This window comes from Chiloscyllium punctatum, chromosome 11 (assembly GCF_047496795.1).
Source record: "Chiloscyllium punctatum isolate Juve2018m chromosome 11, sChiPun1.3, whole genome shotgun sequence".
NCBI classification, from domain to species: domain Eukaryota; kingdom Metazoa; phylum Chordata; class Chondrichthyes; order Orectolobiformes; family Hemiscylliidae; genus Chiloscyllium; species Chiloscyllium punctatum.
Genome location: NC_092749.1, coordinates 2,076,929 through 2,095,250, shown reverse-complemented (window position 1 = coordinate 2,095,250; position 18,322 = coordinate 2,076,929). Strand labels below are relative to the sequence as shown.

The following is an 18,322-nucleotide window of genomic DNA, read 5'->3' as shown; positions in this document are numbered from 1 at the left end:
AAGAGTGGACATTGGGTTGCTGTAAAATGAGGCTGGAGAAGTAATAATGGTGGAGGAAAAGAGATCTTCAATAGATACAGTCAGAGAGATGTACAGGATGGAAACAGACCCTTCGGTACAACCCGTCCAGGCCGACCAGATATCCCAACCCAATCTAGTCCCACCTGCCAGCACCCGGCCCATATCCCTCCAAACCCTTCCTATTCATGTACCCATCCAAATGCCTTTTAAATGTTGCAATTGTACCAGTCTCCCCCACATCCTCTGGCAGCTCATTCCATACACATTACACCCTCTACATGAAAAAGTTGCCCCACAGATCCCTTTATATCTTTCCCTTCTCACCCTAAACCTGTGCCCTCCAGTTCTGGACTCCCCGACCGCAAGGAAAAGACTTTGCCTATTTATCCTATCCATGCCCCACATAATTTTGTGAACCTCTATAAGGTCACCCCTCAGTCTCTGATGCTTCAGGGAAAACAGCCCCAGCCTGTTCAGCCTCTCCCTATAGCTCAAATCCTCCAACCCTGGCAACATCCTTGTAAATCTTTTCTGAATCCTTTCAAGTTTCACAACATCTTTCTAGATAGGAAGGAGACCAGAATTGCATGCAATATTCCAACAGTGGCCTAACCAATGTCCTGTACAGCTGCAACATGACCTCCCAACTCCTGTACTCAATACTCTGACCAATAAAGGAAAGCATACCAAACGCCTTCTTCACTATCCTATCTACCTGTGACTCCACTTTCAAGGAGCTATGAACCTGCACTCCAAGGTCTCTTTGTTCAGCAGCATTCCCTAGGACCTTACCATTAAGTGTATAAGTCCTGCTAAGATTTGTTTTCCCAAAATGCAGCACCTCACATTTATCTGAATTAAACTCCATCTGCCACTTCTCAGCCCATTGGCCCATCTGATCCAGATCCTGTTGTAATCTGAGGTAACCCTCTTCGCTGTCCACTACACCTCCAATTTTGGTGTCATCTGCAAACTTACTAACTGTACCTCTTATGCTCACATCCAAATCATTTATGTAAATGACAAAAAGTAGAGGGCCCAGCACCGATCCTTGTGGCACTCCACTGGTCACAGGCCTCCAGTCTGAAAAACAACCCTCCACCGCTACCCTCTGTCTTCTACCTTTGAGCCAGTTCTGTATCCAAATGGCTAGTTCTCCCTGTATTCCATGAGGTCTAACCTTGCTAACCAGTCTGCCATGGGGAACCTTGTCGAACGCCTTACTGAAGTCCATATAGATCACATCTACTGCTCTGCCCTCATCAATCCTCTTTGTTGCTTCCTCAAAAAACACAACAAAGTTTGTGAGACATGATTTCCCACACACAAAGCCATGTTGACTATCCCTAATCAGTCCTTGCCTTTCCAAATACATGAACATCCTGTCCCTCAGGATTCCCTCCAACAACTTGCCCACCACTGAGGTCAGGCTCACCAGTCTATAGTTCCCTGGCTTGTCTTTACCACCCTTCTTAAACAGTGGCACCATGTTAGCCAACCTCCAGTCTTCCGGCACCTCACCTGTGACTATCGATGATACAAATATCTCAGCAAGAGGCCCAGCAATCACTTCTCTAGCTTCCCACAGAGTTCTCGGGTACATCTGATCAGGTCCTGGGGATTTATCCACCTTTACCCGTTTCAAGACATCCAGCACTTCCTCCTCTGTAATATGGACATTTTTCAAGATGTCACCATCTATTTCCCTACAGTCTATATCTTCCATATCCTTTTCCACAGTAAATACTGATGCAAAATACTCATTTAGTATCTCCCTCATTTTCTGCTGCTCCACACAAAGGCCGCCTTGCTGATCTTTGAGGGGTCCTATTCTCTCCCTAGTTAACCTTTTGTCCGTAATGTATTTGTAAAAACCCTTTGGATTCTCCTTAATTCTAATTGCCAAAGCTATCTCATGTTCCCTTTTTGCCCTCCTGATTTCCCTCTTAAGTATACTCCTACTTCCTTTATACTCTTCTAAGGATTTACTCGATCTATTCTGTCTCTACCTGACATATCCTTCCTTCTTTTTCTTAACCAAACCCTCAATTTCTTTAGTCATCCAGCATTCCCTATACCTACCAGCCTTTCCTTTCACCCTAACAGGAATATACTTTCTCTGGATTCTTGTTATCTCATTTCTGAAGGCTTCCCATTTTCCAGCCGTCCCTTTACCTGCGAACATCTGCCCTCAATCAGCTTTAGAAGGTTTCTGCCTAATACCGTCAAAATTCATCTCTCTCCAATTTAGAACTTAAACTTTTAGATCTGGTCTATCCTTTTCTATCATTATTTTAAATCTAATAGAATTATGGTCGCTGGCCCCAAAGTGCTCCCCCATTGACACCTCTCAGTCACCTGCCCTGCCTTATTTCCCAAGAGTAAGTCAAGTTTTGCACCTTCTCTAGTAGGTACATTCACATAGTGAATCAGAAAATTGTCTTGTACACACTTAACAAATTCCTCTCCATCTAAACCCTTAACACTATAGCAGCCCCAGTCTATGTTTGGAAAGTTAAATCCCCTACCATAACTAATGACTTAGATGAGGGAGTCGAAGGGTGGGTCAGTAAATTTGCAGATGATACGAAGATAGGTGAAGTTGTGGACAGTGAGGAGGGCATTTGTCGGCTGCAGAGGGACTTAGATATAATGCAGAGCTGGGCTGAGGAGTGGCAGATGGAGTTCAACCCTGCCAAGTGTGAGGTTGTCCATTTTGGAAGAACAAATAAGAATGCGGAATACAGGGTTAATGGTAGGGTTCTTAGTCAGGTGGAGGAACAGAGGGATCTTGGGGTCTATGTACATAGATCTTTGAAGGTTGCCACTCAGGTGGATAGAGTTTGTAAGAAGGCCTATGGAGTATTATCGTTCATTAGCAGAGGGATTGAATTCAAGAGTCGTGAAGTGATGTTGCAGCTGTACAGGACTTTGGTTAGGCCACAGTTGGAGTACTGTGTGCAGTTCTGGTCGCCTCATTTTAGTAAAGATGTGGAAGCTTTGGAGAGGGTGCAGAGAAGATTTACCAGGATGTTGCCTGGAATGGAGAGTAGGTCGTACGAGGATAGGCTGAGAGTTCTCGGCCTTTTCTCGTTGGAACGGCGAAGGATGAGGGGTGACTTGATAGAGGTTTATAAGATGATCAGAGGAATAGATAGAGTAGACAGTCAGAAACTTTTTCCCCGGGTACAACAGAGTGTTACAAGGGGACATAAATTTAAGGTGAAGGGTGGAAGGTATAGGGGAGATGTCAGGGGTGGGTTCTTTACCCAGAGAGTGGTGGGGGCATGGAATGCGCTGCCCGTGGGAGTGGTAGAGTCAGAATCATTGGCGACCTTTAAGCGGCATTTGGATAGGTATATGGATGGGTGCTTAATCTAGGTTAGAAGTTCGGCACAACATCGTGGGCCGAAGGGCCTGTTCTGTGCTGTATTGTTCTATGTTCTATGTTCTACCCTATTATTCTTGCAGATAGCTGAGATCTCCTTACAAGTTTGTTTCTCAATCTCCCTCTGACTATTCGGGGGTCTATAATATAATCCCAATAAGGTTATCATCCCTTTCTTATTTCTCAGTTCCACCAAAATCACTTCCCTGGATGTATTTCCAGGAATATCCTCCCTCAGCACAGCTGTAATGCTATCCCTTATCAAAAACGCCACTCCCCCTCCTTTCCTACCTCCCTTTCTATCAATAGACAATAGACAATAGGTGCAGGAGTAGGCCATTCTGCCCTTCGAGCCAGCACCACCATTCATTATGATCATGGCTGATCATCCTCAATCAGTATCCTGTTCCTGCCTTATCCCCATAACCCTTGATTTCACTATCCTTAAGAGCTCTATCCAACTCTTTCTTGAAAGTATCCAGAGACTGGGCCTCCACTGTCTTCTGGGGCAGAGCATTTCACACACCCACCACTCTCTGGGTGCAGAAGTTTCTCCTCAACTCTGTTCTAAGTGGCCTACCCTTTATTTTTAAGCTATGTCCTCTGGTTCGGGACTCACCCATCAGCGGAAACATGCGTCCTGCCTCCAGAGTGTCCAATCCTTTAATAATCTTATATGTCTCAATCAGATCCCCTCTCAGTCTTCTAAACTCAAGGGTATACAAGCCCAGTCGCTCCAATCTTTCAGCGTAAGATAGTCCCGCCATTCCGGGAATTGACCTTGTGAACCTACCCTGAACTCCCTCAATAGCCAGAATGTCTTTCCTCAAATTTGGAGACCAAAACTGCACACAGTACTCCAGGTGTGGTCTCACCAGGGCCCTGTACAGCTGCAGAAGGACCTCTTTGCTTCTATACTCTATTCCTCTTGTTATGAAGGCCAGCATGCTATTAGCTTTCTTCACTACCTGCTGTATCCTTCCTGTAGCATTTGTATCCTGGAACATGAAGCTGCCAGTCCTGCCCATCCCTGAACCATGTTTCTGTAATTGATATCCCAGTCCCATGTCCCATGTTCATGAGCAGGGAAAGCAGCATCAGTAAAGGTCATGGCCCCACAGGTGGTTGAGCTGTACAGAAAGAGAGGATAGTGAGCAGCAGGGCTGCAGTGGTCAGGGATTCAATAGGAAAGGGTACAGACAGGTGCTACCCTGGTGGCAGACGTGATTCCAAGGTGTTGTATTGCCCCCATTTTGCCAGGGTTGGGGATGTTTGGGAGTGGGTGCAGGATATTCTGGAGGGAAAGGGTGATCAACCAGTCGTAGTGACACACATAGGGATGAATGAAAGGTAAACAAAGGGACAAGGACTTCAAAGCTGATTGTAGGAAGTTAGGAGATAAATTAAAATGCAGGGCCTCAAATGTAGTCACCTCAGGACTACTCCCAGTGCCACGTGCTAGCGAGAACAGGAATATGAGGATTGATCAGATGAATGCCTTACAGGAGAATGGTGTACCAGAGAGAGGTTTAGATTCTTTGGGCATTGGGACCATTTCTGGGGAAGGTGGAACCTTTCCAAGCCTGACAGGTTGTTCCTGGGCAGAGCTGGGCAAATATCCTCTTGGGACCTTTTCCTAGTTCTACTGGTGATGTCTGAAACCAGTGTGATGGGGGATGGAAACTAAACCGCAGGTTTTGATGGGTCCGTTTCAGATCGGGAAACATTAGGTAGAATATTAGACAGTGATGTCATCAGTGATTTGGAAAGACAAAAGAAATTAGGATTAAAAAGCTTCCAGTGAAGGAAATTGATGGGGTTGAGCTGTTTCTACCTCAATGCAAGGAGTATTAGACACCAGGTAGATGAACTATGGGTGTAGCTGGACACATGGCAGCATGATGTCATTGCTACAATGGAAACCTGGGTAATGGAGGGGCAAGGGCTGAAAATGTGTTGCTGGAAAAGCGCAGCAGGTCAGGCAGCATCCAAGGAGCAGGAGAATCGATGTTTCGGGCATGAGCCCTTCTTCAGGAATGAGGAAAGTGTGTCCAGCAGGCTAAGATAAAAGGGAGGGAGGAGGGACTTGGGGGAGGGGCGTTGGAAATGCGATAGGTGGAAGGAGGTTAAGGTGAGGGTGATAGGCCGGAGTGGGGGTGGGGGCGGAGAGGTCAGGAAGAAGATTGCCGGTTAGGAAGGTGGTGCTGAGTTCGAGGGTTGGGACTGAGACTATGTGGGGGGAGGGGAAATGAGGAAACTGGAGAAGTCTGAGTTCATGGAGGGGCAAAACTGGCAGCTCAATATCCCTGGATATAGAGTTTACAGGCAGGAGAGCGTGGATGACCAGGAGGAGGGATTTGTCGTCTTGGTTAAACAAGCAATGACAGTTGTGAGAAAGGATGATATTCTAAACAGGTTAACAAATGAGTCTTTGTAGGTCGAGTTCAGAAATCAAAAAAAGGGACAATCACATTACTAGGACTGTACAACAGAGCCCCAAATAGTGAGAGGGAGATAGAAGAACATAGATGTAATAAATTTGTAACATATACATTTCTGCCTGTAGTAACAGGAAGGCAATAACTGAAGGAGACTTCAGTTATCTCAATATTAACCGGGTTTCAAATAACATGAGGGGCTTTGGGGTGAAAAATTCATGTACGGTGTCCAGGAGAATTATTTTAAACGATACATGACAAGCCCAACGAGAGGAGATTCTGGATTTTATTTCAGGAAATGAAGATGGGCAAGTGGGTGAAGACAGTGGGTGACCAGATCAGGGATAGTGGCCACAATTCAGTTAGATTTAGTTTTATCATGTAAACGTACAGAGGGAAATCAGGAGGAAAAATTTTAAACTGAGGGAAGGTACATTTTACAAAACAGAGAAGTGATTTGGCTGAGATGGACTGGACAGGGCTGTTGAAGGATAAATCAGTGATAAACTAATAGGAGGTGCTTAAAAAATGAGATCCTCGGGCAACAACACAGACATTTCCCTTCCAAAAATAAGCATGGTACTGCCAAATCTAGACCCTCATGGTGGTCTAGAAAAACACAGGGGAAGGTTAAACAGTAAAAGAAAGCTTACGATAGTCACAGAAACCTCAACATTGCAGAAAGCCTGGTGGAGGACAGAGTATTGGGATTAAATGAAAAAAAACCCAAGGAAATCAAAGAGCATGAGAAAATATCAGCAAGATAAAGGAAAACACAAAGATGGTTTACTCGTATATACAGAGAAAAAGGATAGTTGAGAAAAAGGACCTATCAGGGATGAAGAAGGGAACTTGAGGGAAGATGCAGAGGATATGGAGAGAATTTAAAATGATTGTTTTGTCTCTGTATTCACAAAGGAAAAGGAAAATGTGGCTGTAGTAATCCAAGAGGAACAGCGTGAAATATTGGACAAAATAATCTTAACAAGAGAGAATGTGTTAAAGAAGTTGGAATTTTTGAAATACCAAATAAATATCAGCCAGTTAATCTTACTTTGGTGGTGGGCAAATCATTAGAATCAATCTTGAGAGTCTGGATAAACTTTCACTTGGAAAGGCATAGATTAGTCATGGATAGTGACCATGGCTTTGTGAAGGCAGGGTCATGCAGCACGGTGGTTCAGTGGTTAGCACTGCTGCCTCACAATGCCAGGGACCTGGGTTTGGTTCCAGCTTTGGGTGACTGTCTGTGTGGATTTTGCACATTTTACCTGTGTCTGTGTGGGTTTCCTCTGAATGCTCCAGTTTCCTCCCAATCCAAAAATGTGCAGGTTAGGTGAATTGGCCATGCTAAATTATCCATAGTGCTTAGGGATATGCAGGCCATGTGGGCTAGCCATCGTAAACATGTGGTTATGAGGATAGATTTGGGGGTGCTCTTTGGAGCATCAGTGCAGACTCGATGGGCTGAATGGTCACTTTGTACACTATTGGGATTCTCTGCCTTATAACTTGTTTGAATTCTTTGAGGAAATGACAAGGTAGTGCAGTTGATATTGTCTACATGGATTTTAGTAAGGCATTTGACAAGGTCCCACATGGCAGACTGGTCAAAAAAGTAAACGCCCATGGGATACAGGATAATGTGTCGAATTGGATCCAAATTTGGTTTAGTAACAGGAAACTAAGGGTAGTGGTTAATGGCTTCATCAATCTTCTTCATTCCTTCCTCAAAAAACTCAACCAAATTCGTGAGACATGATTTCTCTTACACAAAGCCAAGCTGACTATTCTAATCATTCCTTCCCTCTCCAAAAGCATGTAAATCCTACCTTTCAAAATCACTTTCAACAACTTACCTTCCACCAAAGTCAGACTCGCAAGCCTCTCATTCCCAGGCTTCTTCCTACATCCCTTCTTAAACAAAGGCACAACATTCACCATTGTCTAGTCAACTGGTATCTCACCAGTATTTATAGGTGATACAAATATTTCTGCAAGGAGCTCCACGATTTCAGTTTATGACAGTGTCCAATGGTTTGTGAATGATTAATTTGCAATGGTCAGTATGTGATGGTCAGTTTGAGGTAGCGAGTTTGTTTTGGCCCATTTGGAACAGTCAATTTATGATGGTCAGTTTGTTTAATATTAGTTTGAGAATGGTCAATTTGAAATGGTTGGTTTGCAATGGTCATTGTGTATCTGTCGGTTTGCGATGGTCAGTAGACAATGGTTACTTTGAAATTGTCTGTTTATGGTTGACAGTGTACAATGTTCAATTTGCAATGGTCAGTTTTCAGTGCCATTGTGTAAGGGTTAGTGTGTTATGGTCAATTTGTGATGGACTGTCTAAGAATGGTCACTGTGTGACGGTTAGCATGTGATGCATTGGTCACTTTGCAATGGCCAGTTTGTGATGGTTAATTTGGGATGGTCAGTTTATAAATGGTCAGTTTGTGATGATGAGTTTGGAATTGTCAGTGTCTTATGCTGAACGTGTGATGGCCAATTGTGCTGGTCAATTTGCAGTAGTCTGTTTGTAGTGGTCAGGTTGTAATGATCTGTTTGGAATGGGCCATGTGCTTTGCTTAATTTGTGGTGATCAGTTTCTGATGGTCAGTTTGCGATGGTCAGTGTATTAAGGTCAGTATGTGATGGTCAGTGTGGTATGGTCAATGTGTGAGTTATTATGCGATGGTCAGTGTGCAATGGTCTGTGTGTTACTGTCAGTGTGTGATGGTCAATTTGCAATGGTCAGTTTGCAATGGTCAGTGTGTTATGGTCAGTGTGTGATGGTCAGTGTGAGATGGTCAGTGTTTGATGGCCAGTGTGTTATGGTCAGTGTGTTATGATCAGTGTGTGATGGTCAGTGTGTGATGGTCAGCATGGGATGGTCAGTGTGTTACAGTCAGTGTGTGATGGTCAGCATGGGATGGTCAGTGCATGATGATCGGTGTGTTACGGTCAGTGTGTGATGGTCAGTGTGTGACGGTTGGTGTGTTATGGTCAGTGTGTTATGGACAGTGTATGATGGTCAGTGTTTGATGGTCAGTGTGTTATGGTCAGTGTATGATGGTCAGTGTGTGACAGTCAGTGTGTGACGGTCAGTGTGTGATGGTCAGTGTGAGACGGTCAGTGTGTGATGGCCAGTGTGTTATGGTCAGTGTGTGATGGTCAGCATGGGATGGTCAGTGCATGATGATCGGTGTGTTACGGTCAGTGTGTGACGGTCAGTGCATGACGGTCAGTGCGTGATGATCAGTGTGTTATGGACAGTGTGTTATGGACAGTGTTATGGTCAGTGTGTTACAGTCAGTGTGAGACGGTCAGTGTGTGATGATCAGTGTGTTATGGACAGTGTGTTATGGTCAGTGTGTTATGGACAGTGTTATGGTCAGTGTGTTACAGTCAGTGTGAGACGGTCAGTGTGTGATGATCAGTGTGTTATGGTCAGTGTGTTATGGACAGTGTTATGGTCAGTGTGTTACAGTCAGTGTGAGACGGTCAGTGTGTGATGATCAGTGTGTTATGGTCAGTGTGTTATGGACAGTGTGTTATGGACAGTGTGTTACAGTCAGTGTGAGACGGTCAGTGTGTGATGATCAGTGTGTTATGGACAGTGTGTTACGGTCAGTGTGTTACAGTCAATGTGTGACAGTCAGTGTGTGATGATTAGTGTGGTATGGTCAGTGTGTGATGGTCAGTGTGTGATGGTCAGCATGGGATGGTCAGTGTGTTACAGTCAGTGTGTGATGGTCAGTGTGTGATGGTCAGTGTGGTATGGTCAGTGTATTATAGTTGGTGTGTGATGCTCAGTGTGTGACGATCAGTGTTTGATGGTCAGAGTGTGATGGTCAATGTGTTATGGTCAGTATATTATGGTTGGTGTGTGATGGTCAGTGTGTGATGATTAATGTGTAATGATCAGGTATCCTGCTGACACTCTCAGTCTTGTATGCAACATGGGAATGAGCTTTAGCGATATCTACTAGGTGTCTTTCCATAATGGGAGCCAGTTACTTACTTAGAGAGGGACTGTACTGTAATTGTGGGGTCAATTGTAGAAACGAAGGGATAATTTGAAGGAGGTACCTGAGTGTTTATGCTGTTTGGGTAGGTGGTGGTGTTGGTGGAGGTGGTGGTGGAGGGAGCAGTTACTGTTGCTGTGAGCCTGGTCCAGCCACGTCAGCAGGTTGTGAACCTGTGTCTGCAAGTCATAGATGAGTGAGGCATGGATATGTAACAAGGTACTGCTCTCACTGGATCGCTGCTTCATGTGCTGTACCTCAGTCTCCAACTTCACATCCTTTTGACCTTTCTCCTGGAGCTGGGAAAGATCACAAATAATGCATCAGGTAAATCTGGAATAAGTGACTCACACAGTTCTCCTTGCAATGTCCCCTTTACATCAATTGTGTTAGATATATAGGAGCATCATACCCCAGTGACACTATTACACAGAATATTACACAAAACATTGAAAGTAGGAGCAGGCGCAGGCCATTCAGCCCATCAAACCTGTCCTTCCATTCAATCTGATCATTCAATCTCACTCAATGTCACACTATCTCCCGATATCCATTAACTCCACTTTACAAACTGGAAATCCAGAGATTGTAACTCCTTGTCTGGACTGTTCAGCTCTGTGTCCAGTCTGTCAAAATGTTATATGCCACAACTCAGATGCACAATGAAGGATCAACTAACAGTTTTCATTTCTGGGGATAGGCAGTTTACAAATATCTACCAAAAACCTAACAGCACCCACAGTTAGCTCAACTACACTAGCTCACACCCTGCTTCCTGTAAATACTCCATTCCATTCTACCAGTTCCTTAGTCTCTGTCACATCTGTTCTGATGATGCCAACTTCCACCAGTATAACCTCATTTTCCCTTAACCAAAGACTCCCCCCTCCCACCCCACCATGGTTGACAGGACCCTCAGCCGCGTCTGATCATTTCACATGTTTCTGTCTCTGTCCACCCCATCACTCCCCAACAGAAAACATTCCTCAATCTCCACATTTAAAGGATCATATTTTGCCATTGCCACCACCTCCAGCAGGATGTTACCATCAAACACATCTTCCCCTTCCCTCCACTGTCAGTTTCCACAGGTAACTTTCCCTCTGTGATACCTTGGTCCTCTATCACTCCTCCATCACTCCTAACACTTCTCACTCCCCTCAGCACCATCCCATGCAATCACAGAAGGTGTAGCACTGGTCCATTCACCTCCCTCCTCCTCACTGTCCAAGACCTGAACCCACTTTCCAGGCGAAGCAGTGTTTTACCTGAACTTCTTTCAATCCGGTTTTACTGTGTTTGCGACTTTGCAGTCTCCCAACAAACTGAAGGAACGGGATTTCTTTTACAGCTTAGATATTTTACAGCCTCCAGGACTCAATGTTGAGTCCAACGACTTCAGGGCATGAATATTCTCTTCCATTTTGATTACTCTTACCCCCACCACACCACACCCAACCCTGCCAGTGTCTTGTTTGAAACAGTTTTCTCTCAGCATAGCTGACCTATTTTCTACTATTAACATGTACCATTTGCACCTATTCTTTATCTACATTTTTTCTTTATTATAATTTGCGCACTCTTTATCTTTTGCTCTGTGTGTCCTTGCCATCTATTCACTTGGTCCTCCCACTCAACACCATAAAAACCATCATTTTCCAGCCTCCTTCAGTTCCAAAAAAGAATCACATTCATTTCTAAACATTAACTCACCTCCTGACTCCCCAGATCCTGTCCACTATCTACAAGGTAAAGTCAGAAGTGTGATGGAATACTCCCCACTTGCCTGGATGGGGGCAGCTCCAACAACACTCAAGAAGCTCAACACCATCCAGGACAAAGCAGCCTCTTGATTGACACCACATCTACAAGCATCCACTCCCTCTACCATCACGCTGTGTGTACTATCTACATGATGCACTGCAGAAATTCACCAAAGATCCTCAGACAGCACCTTCCAAACCCACAACCACTTCTATCTAGAAGGACAAGGGCAGCAGAAAAATGGGAAAACCACCCCTTGCAAGTTCCCCTCCAAGCCACTCACCATCCTGACTTGGAAATACACTACCGTTCTTTCACTGTCACTGGGTCAGGATCCTGGAATTCCCTCCCTACCAACATCGTTGGTCAACCCACAGCAGGTAGACAGCTCACCACCACTTTCTCAAGGGCAACTAGAGACAGGCCCAGTCAGCAACACCCACATCCCCCAAACAAACAAAAAAAGTTTCTCTCTCCTCCAGATGCTGCCATATCTGATGAGTAACTGTAGCACTTGCTGTCTTTATTTTAGATCTTCTGCAATACGTAAGTTTTATCAAACAAGTAGTAATCTGGTTGTACAGAATGTGATTATTGCACAACAGTATATAAAATAGGAGCAGGTGTAGATCATTCAGCCCTCTGTGTTTGGTCTGCCATTCATAATGATCCTGGCTGATCATCAAGCTCAATACCCTGTTACTGCTTTTCTCCCATATCCTTTGATCCCTTTAGTCCCAAAGGCTGCATCCAATTTCTTCTTGAAATCATATAATGGTATCATAGACTGCTTTCTGTGGCAGAGAATGCCACAGGCTCACCACTCACTCTTCACCTCTGTTCTAGATGGGTTTGTCTTATATCCTTAGACTATGACCCCTCGTTCTGGACTCCCGTGTCATCGAGAACATTCTCCCCGAATCTACCCTGTTGAACTTTTATAGGTTGTTGAGAAAAGACTAATTTTGATGAAGTTTGTCATCTTGCACTCATTAGGACAATTCACAAGAATAGAATTTAAAGAAGAAAACCATTGTGGTTACTGTAACAAGGGTGTGCTGATTGGTTGGAATATTGTCTCTGATTAGTCAAAACATTACCATGTGAAATTAACCAACAAAAGGCTGTCATCTGTTTTATTGAGTTGAAATAGGCAATTTGTGAGTACAGAGCTGAAAATGTGTTGCTGGAAAAGCGCAGCAGGTCAGGCAGCATCCAAGGAACAGGAGAATCGACGTTTCGGGCATCAGCCCTTCTTCAGGAATTTGTAAGTACATGTTGTTTCAATTGCAAAGAACAGGGCCATGTATGTTAATGTATTTAACTCTAGTACATGCAAGTGTACCACACTGTGAACCCAAATTACAACCCTAAATTGGCTGTCAGTGTAAGTCCCTGTACATTCAGGATTATCCAACAAATGATGTCCAATCAAAGGATCACATCGAATATTGGACTTAGCATTGCAATTATTGCAAGCACAGGTCAGCTGATTACTGTCGTACCTTACTCACTGCAAACAGTTGATGATACAGAGAAACATACAGTATAGAAGAGGTCCTTCGATCCATCAAGTCTGTACTGTCAAAGGCTATACTAAATCTACACAAAACCCACCGTCCTGCAAGTGGCCCAGAGCTTTCATATAATGACATTTCAAGTGCTCATTTACATACTGTTTAAAGGTTGTGAGATTTCTTGCCTCAGTTACCCTCCCACTGGAGATTTCCAACACTCTCTGGGTGAAGACATTCCTCCTCATCTTAGTTCCAAAAGGTTGACCCCTTACCTTTGACCATCACCCCTGGTTCTGGATTCCCACAGCATTAGGATATTCCTCCCTGCATCAAACCTATTTATTCTGAATAGAGTTTTACAGGTTTCTCTGAGATCCCGCCCCTCATTCTTCTAAACTCCAATGAATCCTAACCGACTCAATCCCTCCCCACATGTGGTACACATTGGCACCAACGACATAGGTAGGAAGAGGGGCGGGGAGGTCATTCAAGAGCTCAAGGAGTTAGGCTGGAAGCTAAAAGCTAGGACAGACAGAGTCGTCATCTCTGGGTTGTTGCCGGTGCCACGTGACAGAGAGGCAAAGAATAGGGAGAGAGTGCAGTTGAACACGTGGCTGCAAGGATGGTGTAGGAGGGAGGGCTTCAGATATTTGGACAATTGGACTGCATTCTGGGGAAGGTGGGACCTGTATAAACAGGACGGGTTGCACCTGAACCAGAAGGGCACCAATATCCTGGGGGGTAGGTTTGCTAGCACTCTTCGGGGGGGTTTAAACTAATTTGGCAGGGGGATGGGATCCGGACTTGTAGTCCAGCAAGTAAGCTAGCTGTGTGTCAGGATGTCCAAGACTGTAGGGAGGCTGTGGAGAAGGTAGCACTGACAGGGACTACTTACGGACACAGAGATGGGCTCAAGTGCGTATACTTCAATGCAAGGAGTATCAGAAATAAGGTGGGTGAACTTAAGGCATGGATCGGTACCTGGGACTACGATGTTGTAGCCATCACGGAAACATGGATAGATGAGGGACAGGAATGGCTGTTGGAGGTTCCTGGTTACAGATGTTTCAGTAAGATTAGGGAGGGTGGTAAAAAAGGAGGGGGGGTGGCATTGCTAATTAGAAATGGTATAACGGCTGCAGAAAGGAAGTTTGAGGGAGATCTGCCTCTGGAGGTAGTATGGGCTGAAGTCAGAAATAGGAAAGGTGCAGTCACCTTGTTGGGTGTTTATTATAGGCCCCCCAATAGCAGCAAAGATGTGGAGAAACAGATTGGGAAACAGATTTTGGAAAGGTGCAGAAGCCACAGGGTCGTAGTCATGGGCGACTTCAACTTCCCAAATATTGATTGGAAGCTCTTTAGATCAAGTAGATTGGATGGGGCGGTGTTTGTGCAGTGTGTCCAGGAAGCTTTTCTAACGCAGTATGTAGATTGTCCAACCAGAGGGGAGGCCATATTGGATTTGGTACTCGGTAACGAACCGGGACAAGTGGTGGGCTTGTTAGTGGGTGAACATTTTGGTGATGGCGACCACAATTCTGTCACTTTCACCTTGGTTATGGAGAGGGATAGGTGCACACAACAAGGAAGTTTTTACAATTGGGGGAAGGGAAATTACGATGCTGTAAGACAGGATTTGAGGAGCATACGTTGGGAGCATAGGCTGTCAGGGAAGGATGTGGTGGAAATGTGGGACTTTTTCAAGGAGCAGATACGACGTGTCCTTGATATGTATGTACCGATCAGGCAGGAAAGAAATGGTCGTGTGAGGGAGCCTTGGTTGACGAGGGAGGTTGAATGTCTAGTAAAGAGGAAGAAGGAGGCTTACATAAGGTTGAGGAAACAAGGTTCAGACAGAGCAGTGGAGGGATACAGGATAGCCAGAAGGGACCTGAAGAAAGGGATTAGGAGAGCTAAGAGAGGGCATGAAAAATCCCTGGCGGATAGGATCAAGGATAACCCCAAGGCATTCTATGCGTATGTGAGAAACCTGAGAATGACGAGAACGAGGGTAGGTCCGATCAAGGACAGTGGTGGGAGACTGTGTATTGAGTCGGAAGAGATAGGAGAGGTCTTGAACAAGTACTTCTCTTCAGTATTTACGAACGAGAGGGACTGTATTGTTGAAGAGGAGAGTGTGAAACGGACTGATAAGCTAGAAGAGATATCTGTTAGGAAGGAAGATGTGTTGGACATTTTGAACAACTTGAGGATAGACAAGTCCCCCGGGCCTGACGGGATATATCCTAGGATTATGTGGGAAGCAAGAGAGGAAATTGCAGTACCGTTGGCAATGATCTTCTCGTCTTCACTGGCAACGGGGGTGGTACCAGGGGACTGGAGAGTAGCGAATGTTGTGCCCCTGTTCAAAAAAGGGAATAGGGATAACCCCGGGAATTACAGGCCAGTTAGTCTTACTTCTGTGGTAGGCAAAGTAATGGAAAGGGTACTGAGGGATAGGATTTACGAGTATCTGGAACGGCACTGCTTGATTAGGGACAGCCAGCACGGATTTGTGAAGGGTAGGTCTTGCCTTACAAGTCTTATTGAATTCTTCGAGGAGGTGACCAAGCATGTGGATGAGGGTAGAGCAGTGGATGTAGTGTACATGGATTTTAGTAAGGCATTTGATAAGGTTCCCCATGGTAGGCTTATGCGGAAAGTCAGGAGGCATGGGATAGAGGGAAATTTGGCCAATTGGATAGAAAACTGGCTAACCGGTCGAAGTCAGAGAGTGGTGGTAGATGGTAAATATTCAGCATGGAGTCCAGTTACAAGTGGAGTTCCGCAGGGATCAGTTCTGGGCCCTCTGCTGTTTGTAATTTTTATTAATGACTTAGATGAGGGAGTCGAAGGGTGGGTCAGTAAATTTGCAGATGATACAAAGATAGGTGGAGTTGTGGACAGTGAGGAGGGCTGTTGTCGGCTGCAGAGGGACTTAGATATGATGCAGAGCTGGGCTGAGGAGTGGCAGATGGAGTTCAACCCTGCCAAGTGTGAAGTTGTCCATTTTGGAAGAACAAATAAGAATGCGGAATACAGGGTTAATGGTAGGGTTCTTGGACAGGTGGAGGAACAGAGGGATCTTGGGGTCTATGTACATAGATCTTTGAAGGTTGCCACTCAGGTGGATAGAGTTTGTAAGAAGGCCTATGGAGTATTATCGTTCATTAGCAGAGGGATTGAATTCAAGAGTCGTGAGGTGATGTTGCAGCTGTACAGGACTTTGGTTAGGCCACATTTGGAGTACTGTGTGCAGTTCTGGTCGCCTCACTTTAGGAAAGATGTGGAAGCTTTGGAGAGGGTGCAGAGAAGATTTACCAGGATGTTGCCTGGAATGGAGAGTAGGTCATACGAGGATAGGTTGAGAGTTCTCGGCCTTTTCTCGTTGGAACGGCGAAGGATGAGGGGTGACTTGATAGAGGTTTATAAGATGATCAGAGGAATAGATAGAGTAGACAGTCAGAAACTTTTTCCCCGGGTACAACAGAGTGTTACAAGGGGACATAAATTTAAGGTGAAGGGTGGAAGGTATAGGGGAGATGTCAGGGGTGGGTTCTTCACCCAGAGAGTGGTGGGGGCATGGAATGCGCTGCCCGTGGGAGTGGTAGAGTCAGATTCATTGGCGACCTTTAAGCGGCATTTGGATAGGTACATGGATGGGTGCTTAATCTAGGATAGAAGTTCGGCACAACATCGTGGGCCGAAGGGCCTGTTCTGTGCTGTATTGTTCTATGTTCTATGTTCTATGTCAGTCCTGCTATCCCGGCAACCAGTCTGTAAACCTGCACTACTCTCCCTCAGGAGCAAGAACACCTTTCCTCAGATATAGAGACACAATGCTGCACACAATATTCCAGATGGGGCCTCACCAATGCTCTATATAATTGCAGCAAGACATCCTTGTTCCTGTACTCGAATCCTCTCACCATCAAGGCCAACATACAGTTTACCTTCTTCACCACCTGCTGCACCTGCACGCTTACTCTCAGCGACTGGTGCACGAGGACACCCAGGCCTTATTGAACATTTCTCCACATTATCCTGCATATGCCATGCATTAGCCCACCTCCCACCCTCAGCCTGTCCAAATCATACTGCAACATCTCGGCATCCTCCACACAGCTCACCCTCCCATCCAGCTTTGTATCATCTGCAAATTTGGAGACATTACATTCAGTTCCCTCATCAAAATCAATAATGGATATTGTGAATAGCTGGGATCCTAGCACTGATCCCTGCAGTATCCCACTAGTCACTGACTGCTATTCAGAAAAAGACCCATTTTTCAGACTCTTTTATTCCTGTTTTCAACCAATGTTCTATCCATCTCAAAACACTACCCCCAATCCCATGTGCTTTAATTTTACACATTAATCTCTTATGTGTCACTTTGTCAAAGGCATTCTGAAAGTCCAAATAAACCACATCCACTGACTCCCCTGATCTACACTACTGGTTACACCCTCAAAGGATTATTCAAAGTCTGTGAGAAGATTTGTAGCTTGGGTGCTCGTTGTTGTGGTTCTGTTCGCCGAGCTGGGAATTTGTGTTGCAGACGTTTCATCCCCTGTCTCGGTGACATCCTCAGTGCTTGGGAGCCTCCTGTGAAGCGCTTCTGTGATGTTTCCTCCGGCATTTGTAGTGGTTGACAACTGGAAGCGACAGATTCAAGCCACTACAGGATAACCGGAAGTGGCAGATTCAAATCACTACAAATGCCTGAGGAAAGGTCACAGAAGCGCTTCACAGGAGGCTCCCAAGCACTGAGGATGTCACCTAGACAGGGGACGAAACATCTGCAACACAAATTCCCAGCTCAGCGAACAGAACCACATCAAAGGATTATTGTAGATTTGTCAAGCACGATTTTCCTTTTGAAAATCCATGCTGACTGTGTCCGATTCTATCATTGTTTTTGAAGTGCTCTGCTATAAAATCCTTGATACTCAAGATGACTCAGGCATTTTCCCATTCCCAATATCAGGCTGACTGATCTATAATTTTGTTTTCACTTTACCCCACTTTTTAAATAGTGAAGTCGCATTGGCTACTCTTCAATCCATAGGAGCTTTTCCAGAATCTAAAAAATCTTGGAAGTTGAGCACCAATGCATCCATTATTTTCAAGGCCATTTCCTTAAATGTTCTGGGATATAAATTATCA

General features: G+C 45.0%; 1 protein-coding gene across 1 annotated transcript in view; it reads right to left on the bottom strand.

The window, feature by feature from the left end:
• LOC140482633 (fibrinogen-like protein 1) overlaps positions 1-18,322 on the bottom strand; it is a 48,709-nt gene that overhangs the window by 14,247 nt on the left and 16,140 nt on the right. The window contains exon 2 of the mRNA XM_072580141.1: positions 9,940-10,174. Coding sequence (XP_072436242.1) covers positions 9,940-10,174 — 235 coding nt within the window. The remainder of the gene's footprint in view (positions 1-9,939; positions 10,175-18,322) is intronic.